The sequence below is a fragment of the Mustela putorius genome, unplaced genomic scaffold (genome assembly GCF_011764305.1).
Source record: "Mustela putorius furo isolate JIRA1106 unplaced genomic scaffold, ASM1176430v1.1 tig00003853_pilon_pilon_pilon, whole genome shotgun sequence".
Lineage (NCBI taxonomy): Eukaryota > Metazoa > Chordata > Mammalia > Carnivora > Mustelidae > Mustela > Mustela putorius.
This window is the reverse complement of record NW_025422005.1, coordinates 36,192,731-36,201,198: the sequence shown is the minus strand read 5'-3', so window position 1 is coordinate 36,201,198 and position 8,468 is coordinate 36,192,731. Positions and strand designations below refer to the sequence as shown.

Genomic DNA, 8,468 nt, shown 5'->3' with positions numbered 1-8,468 from the left:
AGGGTCCCTGCAGTCAAGGAGAGCCAGTGTCCTAAGAAAAGCAAACCTGCCCACAGAGGCCCACTACACAGGATAGACTGGGAAGAAACAGCCCACCTATTTCAGGACCCAGAGGAATGGGGGAAGGCCTTCTCAAGAAAGAGGGATCTGAGCAGGGCCTCAGAGGATTTAATGGCAGAGGAGCAGAAAGGAGAGGGAAGGAGCAGAGGGAAGGAGCAAAGAGAGAAGGGCAATGCCTTCTAAACCAGCAAAGTAGGGTTTAGTCTAAGTGTGGGGGGAGTGGGAGAGGGGAAAGTGCTGGGGCCACAAGAAGCCAGTGTCTCTCCTGTGGGGGGCTGGGAACCAGGAGACTGACAAGGCCCAAGGCCCGAGTATGGCTCAACCCCCAGTGCTCTAACAATGACAGCCACAAAGTACAGAGACTAGAAACATTTCTTGATTGTTAGTGGGCTTCTGCCCAAGTCATACCCACTGCCTGCCACAAGGAGGGGTGTCAGGGAAGAGGGAGGGGACCAGAATGGGGAGCAAGGTCCAGACTCAGGGGGTCTGTGCTTCTTGTTGGGGGAGAGGGACAGGGAAGCCTCTGCCCCAAGCCAAATTTCTCCTCCCAGGGCAGCAGCTGTGCCCAGACAAGGCTGGGCGAAGACCAAGAGGGTCTCAGGTCCTCCGGAGCCAGACGGATGGGCAGGCCGAAGTCAGGATGGCTGCTTTTCAGGGGTCATCAGTCGCTCCACCTCCCGCATGAACCGCAGACACAACTCTTCCTGCCAGGGCAGAGCCACGCACTGCACGGCCACGGGCATCCCCACGCTTTTCTTCATGGCCTGCAGGGGACACAGGTACCGGGATGGAAGGCGATGGAGACAGGACCCCACCAGGGACCAGGGAGCACCCCAGCTGGAGAGGAGGGGCAGCACAGCAGAGTCAGGCCGCAGTCTTTCTGGGAACTGCCAGGGGTAGCCTGGCTGGCTCACCCAGTAGAGCCTGCAACTCCTGATCTTGGAGTTGTGAGGTTGAGCCCCACATTGGGTGTAGAGCTTACTTAATGGGAAGGGGAGGGGAGGAGGGAGGAGGGGAGGGGAGGAGGGGAGAGAGGCAAGGACTGCACGTGCTTATGCTGCATCCCTCCCAGCAGCCAGAGTTGGGGTATGGGTGGGAGTCCAGGGGAAGGGGGTGCACAGGGGCTAGGCCAGGCCCCGTGGCCTCACCTTCTGTACCACATTGTCCCAGATATCCCCAAAGTAGCCCCTGTAATGTTCCATCTGGGCCTCATCGTCTTCGGTCACCGAGGTGACAGGCACCACCCCCGCAGGGAAGTCCAGGCAGTTGTAGAGCAGAGTGTAGCTGACTGCGCCTGAAAGGGACCACAGGGAGCTGGAGCCCTGCCCCCACCAAGTGAGACAGGCTATCTCCCAGAGCCCAGACTTGAGTGAATGACAAAGCCCAGGGATCCAGATTCAGGGCAGGCTGGAGAGCCTGCTGAGTCCTGTCCTGTGCCTTTGCCCAGGAAGTTTCCCCACCTGGACCCTTGTTCCTATTTTTCCTGGCTTTTCTAAATCCCATCTGGACTTTAAACTGCACCTCCCCAAACCACAGGCTCTGGATCTCAAGATCTCCAACTTCAGCATGCAGAGCTCCCAGATGACTCCCATCTCTCCAGCCAGTCGGACTGTGAGCTCCTTAAGGGCAGGGACCTCCTGGAGGGGTGCAACCCTCCCCAAGGCTCCGCTCGTACTTCCCAGCAGCCTGTTGGGCATTGGGCTGAATTCACAGAAGAGGGAAGGCGGGTGGGAATGTCCGAGATATGTGCTGGGGCAGCTGACCTCACCTGTGGCCTTGCCTGGGGCGTTCAGGTCCAGAGCAGGGCCCAGCATGGGAGTGAGCAGCACATCCAGGTCCAGCGCTCTCCACTGGGCAATCACAGAGTTGCGGAATACCTGGGAGGAGGCCAGCACACCAGGGGAAGCCCTCAGACCCAGCCCATTGCATGGACTCCTCAATGGAAGGACAGTGATGGGGCTGGCTGGGGGCCCAGCACCTGCCCCTTCTCTGGATTAAGCCACACTGGGATGGAGGTCCTCAGGGCATCTAGCACAGCTGCTTCCAGGAGGCCTCCACTGCTCTACCTCCCATGTGAACTGTAGACATCATTTTTCCTGCCAGAGCAGGGCCACTAGTTCTGGACAGTACTGGGGGTGGAGGGGGGAAGGGGGCAGTGAAGGGGGCATCCAGGACAGATGCTGCAGACTGAGCCAGCACCCACGGATGAGCACCCAGGCGAGTGAGGACCAGAGAGCAGGGCCAGAACAGACCAGTCCAGGGAGTGGAAGGGGAAATGACAGACCACTCCAGGGGTCCAGAGGGAACCATGGCTAAGAGATCCCACTGGCAGGTGCTCTTTCCAATCCCACCCCATACCCTGCCTGACTCTAGTCAGTAGGGGGTCTGGCCTCACCTCGATCTCATGCTGCAGTTCCCAGAGCTTGCCAGCCGACCTGGGCAGAAGAAAGGAGGTCACTGGCCCTCAAGGTCACAGCCATGGGGAGTAGCAACATCAGACCCCTACTCTTAACACCACCTCCCAGATCTCACTCCTCCATGGACCGTTCTCAACTAGGGGAGCTCTGAGAGGAAGGTAGCACAGGAAAGAAGTTCAAATCCCTAAGTTCACATCCTGTGGAGAAAAACAGGCCCCACGAGGGATGTAGACTGTGTCACTTGGTGACTTTACAGCAGAGCCAGGCCAGATCAGGCCCAATTCCCAATGACCCTTAGGATACCAGAGACCAGAGTTGTCAAAGGTCCTGAATGCCTGGCAGTGAGAGAAGGGGCAAGTCCGCAGGATGTCAGGGCCTGAAAATGAGGCCATTCGTAGCCTGCTTTTCCCACCCGAGCCACTAAGGGGACAGCAGGACCCAGTGCAGCTCAGCTCCTGTCAGACCTCTAAGAGCAGGTCTCTCACAGTTTCCTCAGTAGCCCCCTCTACCTTGAGCCTCCCCAATGCTTCCTTTCCTGGTCCTTACTACCCTCATCTAGCCAGGTCTCCTCTCCACCTGGTCTCTTTCTGTGATCTCCTTCAGGCCCCTCCTCTCTAGCTGGACCTAGACTCTGCGAAGACAAACATCAAGGTCCCATCTGAAAGCTACAGAGGTTGCCACCCTGGCTGGGCCACTTCCAGCCTCAGCACCCACTTCCCTAGGCTCTTCCCATCAGAAACCACTTAACCCCAAGTCAGGAGAAGAGGGGGGCAGGAACTAGGCACAGGAAATGTCCTTACCGGGGCTTCATGCTGTTAAGAAAAGCTGCCATCCTTGGAAGCTGCGAAGGACAAAACAGTGTCAGTGACTCAGTTCTGGGCTGAGAGTGGACAACAACCTTCTTCAGGCCAAGCTACCTGTGTCTCTTCCCTCTGTCCCTTCCCCCAGGTCCCAGGTCAGCCCCTCTTTCAGCATGTGACTGGCTGAAGATTGCAGGGCATGGGGAGAGGAGAAGAGTCTGGGTGGGGGGTAGAGAGAAGAGGAGGCTGTGCTTGCCGCTAAGGCGAGAGGGGAAGAGCCCCAGAGGCTCCCTCCCAGCGCCCCCCAGCCCTTTGCTCCTGTGCCCTCACCAGAGGCTTCAGCAGGAAAGCCAGCAGTCCTTTCAACCACCTTGGTATCTTCAGAATGGGGATCAGGTCCCCCAGGCAGGGGTCCACGAAATCACCTTTGCTGGGAGACAAAGGGTCCAGTCCAGCACTCCCTCCGGTCCTCCCTCCTGCCCTGCCCCTGCCCACAGCACCCCCAGCTCAATGTCATCTACTCTATGAAACCCCCACCTCCACGAGACTCGTAACCGCTGGTCTCCAACCCCTTCATCTGCCTTCGTTCCTTTTTTTTTCTTTTTTTTTAAGATTTTCTTTTTTTTCTTTAAGTAATCTCTACACCCAACATGGGATTCAAATTCACAACCCCGAGATCAAGAGTCCCATGTTGTATGGACTGAGCTAGCCAGGTACCCCTATCTGCCTCCTTTTATTTATTTATTATTTATGTATTTTTAAAAATTAACATATAATATATTATCTGTTTCAGGGGTATTTTTTATTTTTTAAAAAGATTGTATTTGTGTATTTGAGACAGAGAGTGCCCCTGGGGTGGGGGGCAGAGGCAGAGGGAGAAGCAAGCTCCCCATTGAGCAGGAAGCCTGACATGGGACTTGATCCCAGGACCCCAGGATCCTGACCTGAGCCGAAGGTAGACGCTTAACTGTCTAAGCCACCCCGGTGCCCCCTACCTGCCTCCGTTTAGACATATGACTTGTTTCTGCTTATCCTTTGGGACACCCGGACTCCACTCCATATCCCTGGAGCTTCTTGAGGCAGGACTCTGCATCTCCCTCCCTGGCTCACTCAGCTCAAAGTGATAAGGACTCCACGAGGGCAACATTTCCCCGGCCAGGACCTGACACTGAGGGCATCCACTACTGATGCAGATGCGGGCTTAGAGAGACAAGTGGAGCCGCAATGACTCTTATTTCTGAGGCTGTCTCTAGCTCTAGAGCTTGGGGAAAGGTCTCAGGAGGCCGACCCTAGGGCTTTATCCCCAGAGCCAGAGTGAGGGGCAGCCCCTCGTGCTGAGGCCTGGGCCCTACTCAGCCACAAGCAGAGGTCTCGTCAGCTGAGCCCACATCAGCAGGAGGTATCGTCACAGGTCTTTCTTGCACCTCTGTCAACCCTTAAGGACTGGAAGCTTCTAAATGGAACCAGCTTCTCTAATGAGCTCTGGGATGCCTGGCTGACTCAGTTGGTTAAGTGTCTGCCTTTGGCTCAGGTCGTGATCCCAGGGTCCTGCGATTGAGTCCCGTATGAGGAGTCCTGTCTGGGGCTCTTCTCCCTCTCCTTCTGCCTCTCCTCCTGCTTGTGATCTCTCTCTCTCTGTGTGTGTGTCTGTGTGTGTGTCAAACAAATAAATAAAATCTTTTTTTTTTTTTTTTTAAAGAGCTATAGGGGTGCCTGGGTGGCTCAGTGGGTTAAAGCCTCTGTCTTCAGCTCAGGTCATGATCTCAGGGTCCTGTGATCCAGCTCCGAATCAGGCTTTCTGCTCAGCAGGGAGCCTGCTTCCTCCTCTCTCTTTCTGCCTGCCTCTCTGCCTACTTGTGATCTCACTCTCTGTCAAATAAATAAATAAAATCTTTTTTAAAAAGGGCTATAAAAAAAATAAACATGAGCTCTGCAAAGTTCCTTAAAGTAGGTCTGATCCAACCCACCCACTCTACAGAAGAGAAAAGTACTCAAAAGACAGGCTTGGCTCAAGTCAGAGGAGCCTGAAGTCACAGCATGATGTGTAGACCTCTCTCTTCTTGCTTCACCCTTTGCTTATCTCTCAATCTTTCCCCAGTAGACAAGCAACTCCCCTGCCCACCCCCTTCTCCCAGTGAGTTTTCATCACTCGGGCTCTGCTCAGTTCAGCCTCCCCTCGAGCTGGTGCCTTTCTAAAGTCTCCCTGGCCAGGGATCTCCAGGCTCCACCTGCACAGTTAGAGGGGCAGTGAGGTCCCTGCCCAGAACTCTCGGACCTTCTTTGTGTTCAGTGGAGGCCTGGCCCCCATCTTCCACCAGAGCAGCCCATCCAGGGAGTAACAGGACCCAGCTGATCTCCCTGGGTCTACCCATGTCCTGACCCCTCCCCAGAGCCCAAAGGCCAACATCACTCACAAGTTCTGCAGGAAGCTGTGGCCGCCATCACTGAATAGCCCACCGGTTGACAGGGTCTCCAGAGCATGGGGTATGTTGCTTGGCAGGAAGGGAACCAGCTGCAAGATTGAGGGGTATAAGGGCCCCTGAGAAACGCTTGACTCCCATGCCCCACCCCCCATGCTGCCCAGGCAGCCCTGAGGATGGGTTGGACCAGCCCTGCTGCCGTGGGAGCCCTCCCTGGAGCCACAAAGGCAGGTGTCCTGACCCATGCAAACTCCCTAAAAATTCACATCATGAGAGGAGTCAAGCTACCCATAAACTTGTCTCAGATGAACAGGCGAAAACCACAAGCACACTGTCCTCAGATGGCAGGAACCCCTGGGCAGTATGCACCACTGCTTATGGTGGACGGGAGCTTCCCAGTGCGATGCTCCCTCATCTCCGGCACAGAGCTGAGCTCCCCAGCCACCACGTAACCTCACACTTCTGATCAGCCCTCTATCTGCGGGTCCTGCAGGGACATCGTTCCCATCCCAACCACAAAACCATCCCTTGGGTGATGGGTGAAAGGACACTAGGGACAGGTGACAGTCACGGGTACCAGGAATGTTTCCCTGAAGGAGGGGCCATACCAGGACTTCCGGGTCCCCACAGCCATACCGTGTGGCCAGCAGCCTCAAGGCTCTGCTTCGTCTCCAGCACGGCCCGCTTCATGGCCGGGGTGGGCATGGTATATTTGTCGGTCTCATAATACCCCACACGCAGTGGCCGAGAGCTTGTGTAGACCTGGACCAAAACCTCGGAATCAGAATCGAGTCAAGAGGGTGGCCCAGTGTAGGGCTCCCAGAGATCAGAGATGCTACTCAGCCCCAAACACAGCTGCAAGGTTGCAGCCCGGATCCCCAGAAAACTGGGTGCCAAAGAGGCTGCCCCTTTCTGCATCTGACCCTTTCACAAAACTGTTTCACAACGACTCTGCATTCTCACTGGCCATATGATGAAACTGAGGCTTCGGGTCTAGATAAGGAGATAGGCAAACGGGCTGGAGTCGGGCTGGGACTCGCCCAAGTCCACCCAGCGCAGACTGATAAGACTAAGTCCAGGAACCAGGTAACCTGTCTCCTGAGTCGAGGAGTCTACTGCCTATTTCAGGATTGCAAGTCTTGGCTCCCATGATAATTCTTTCCAGACCACATCACAAGGACCGCATTTCCTCCTTCCCTTCCTCTCAGGAAGGAGTTTTTTTTGTTGTTTTTGTGTGTGTGTGTGTGTGTGTGTTTTTAAGATTATTTATTTACTTGACACAGAGACAGAGAGAGAGATCACAAGTAGGCAGAGGCAGGCAGAGAGAGAAGGGGAAGCAGGCTGCCCGCAGAGCAGAAAGCCTGATGCAGGGCTCTATCCCAGGACCCTGAGACCATGACCTGAGCTGAAGGCAGAGGCTTAACCCTCTGAGCCACCCAGGCGCCCCAGGAAGGGGTTCTTAAACCACTGAGTGGTTAGAATAACCTCTGCTAGGGAGGGGGAGCTCACCCCACCCAGCCCAGATTTTCTGCCTGCCAAGAAACACCCTAGTTCTCCTACAAATGGTTCTTGGGCTGAGAAGTGACTCCTATCTCTCAGGGTCAGCAGGTGAGGCTGAGGCCAGAAGCGGGGCATCTTTCCTCCAAGGAAGCCTCCCAGCCCAGCCTCAGAAGTCCTAGGGTTGCCATAGGTGGGCAAGGGCTCCATCTGGCGGCTCTCTGGAGCAGCAGCTGAGCCCAACTTCAGACCCTTGGGTGCTTTTCAAGAGACAGAGCCTCCAAGACCTGCCCACAGTGCCTGGGGCTGCTCTCTGGGCTCCGGAGCACCAGCAATAGCCAAACTCAACCCCACACCCAACCCCACCCCCTGCTCACCTCCTCCCTGAAGGGCAGCGGGGGCACTGTGGGGTCCAGACGGAACATGTCTTCACACAGCAGTGCTCGAAGGCACAGTGCTAGGCTTTCCACATCTCGGGCCATGGGGCCGACTGAGATCTGCACTGTGAGGGCAGGGAGGGGAAGGAAGAAAGATCACCCTGCCCTAATGGGCTCTGGGGCTGGGTCCAAGCAAGGGTTGGGCCATGGCCCAGGAGTGTGAGCGGAGACAAGGAGGTAGGAACTCAGACCTAGACTAGCCTGGGAGCCAAACACTGCCCCCAGGAGAGGCAGGAGCAGAGGTGGATCAGGCAGACCCCCCCTCCTCCAGGGCACTGAGGGAACCCCAGACCTCACCTGCTACCTGTCCATAGACACAGCCCTTCAGGCCACTTTTGCTGGATAAGAAACACAAGATGTCGGAAACAGGAAATGGTCACCCTCTGCCCAACCCCAAACCCACACAGCAGCTTAGAACTCTCACCACTTTGGAAACTAGGAACCAAGGCCAATGGCACTGACATTCCCTCCCAGCAAAACCCCAGCAAGGGACTCCCTGCCTGGGGCCTAAAGAGTTTGGAAGCTAGACTAAGACCACACAGCAAGAGATCCAGAAGCTCCTTCCACCCACCACCCACACCATACCTGATACGGTTCGCCGTGGGCTTGAGGCCACAGATGCCACAGAAGGAGGAGGGAAAGCGGATGCTGCCTCCAATGTCAGTGCCTAAGCCCAGCGGGGAGCCTCCAGCCCCAATAAGGGCCCCTTCACCCCCGGAGGAGCCTCCTGGGCTTTTGGAGGGCTTCCACGGATTCAAGGTCTGGCCAAAGAGGGGGTTACTGCAGTCATAGCTGGGGGAAGCAGGAACAGGTCAGCCCGGGTGCACTGGGGCCAGA

General features: G+C 56.1%; 1 protein-coding gene across 1 annotated transcript in view; it reads right to left on the bottom strand.

Annotated features, from left to right (window-relative positions):
• Positions 1 to 414: 414 nt before the first annotated feature.
• Positions 415 to 8,468, bottom strand: part of LOC101679700 (fatty-acid amide hydrolase 1) — a 17,775-nt gene continuing 9,721 nt past the window's right edge. Inside the window, exons 5-15 of the mRNA XM_004740397.3 lie at positions 8,217 to 8,423; positions 7,929 to 7,969; positions 7,572 to 7,696; positions 6,334 to 6,459; positions 5,692 to 5,789; positions 3,608 to 3,707; positions 3,278 to 3,318; positions 2,456 to 2,495; positions 1,829 to 1,937; positions 1,209 to 1,354; positions 415 to 824 (exon numbers count right to left, since the gene is read on the bottom strand). Of these exons, the coding sequence (XP_004740454.1) occupies positions 696 to 824; positions 1,209 to 1,354; positions 1,829 to 1,937; positions 2,456 to 2,495; positions 3,278 to 3,318; positions 3,608 to 3,707; positions 5,692 to 5,789; positions 6,334 to 6,459; positions 7,572 to 7,696; positions 7,929 to 7,969; positions 8,217 to 8,423 (1,162 nt within the window). The 3' untranslated portion in view covers positions 415 to 695. The remainder of the gene's footprint in view (positions 825 to 1,208; positions 1,355 to 1,828; positions 1,938 to 2,455; positions 2,496 to 3,277; positions 3,319 to 3,607; positions 3,708 to 5,691; positions 5,790 to 6,333; positions 6,460 to 7,571; positions 7,697 to 7,928; positions 7,970 to 8,216; positions 8,424 to 8,468) is intronic.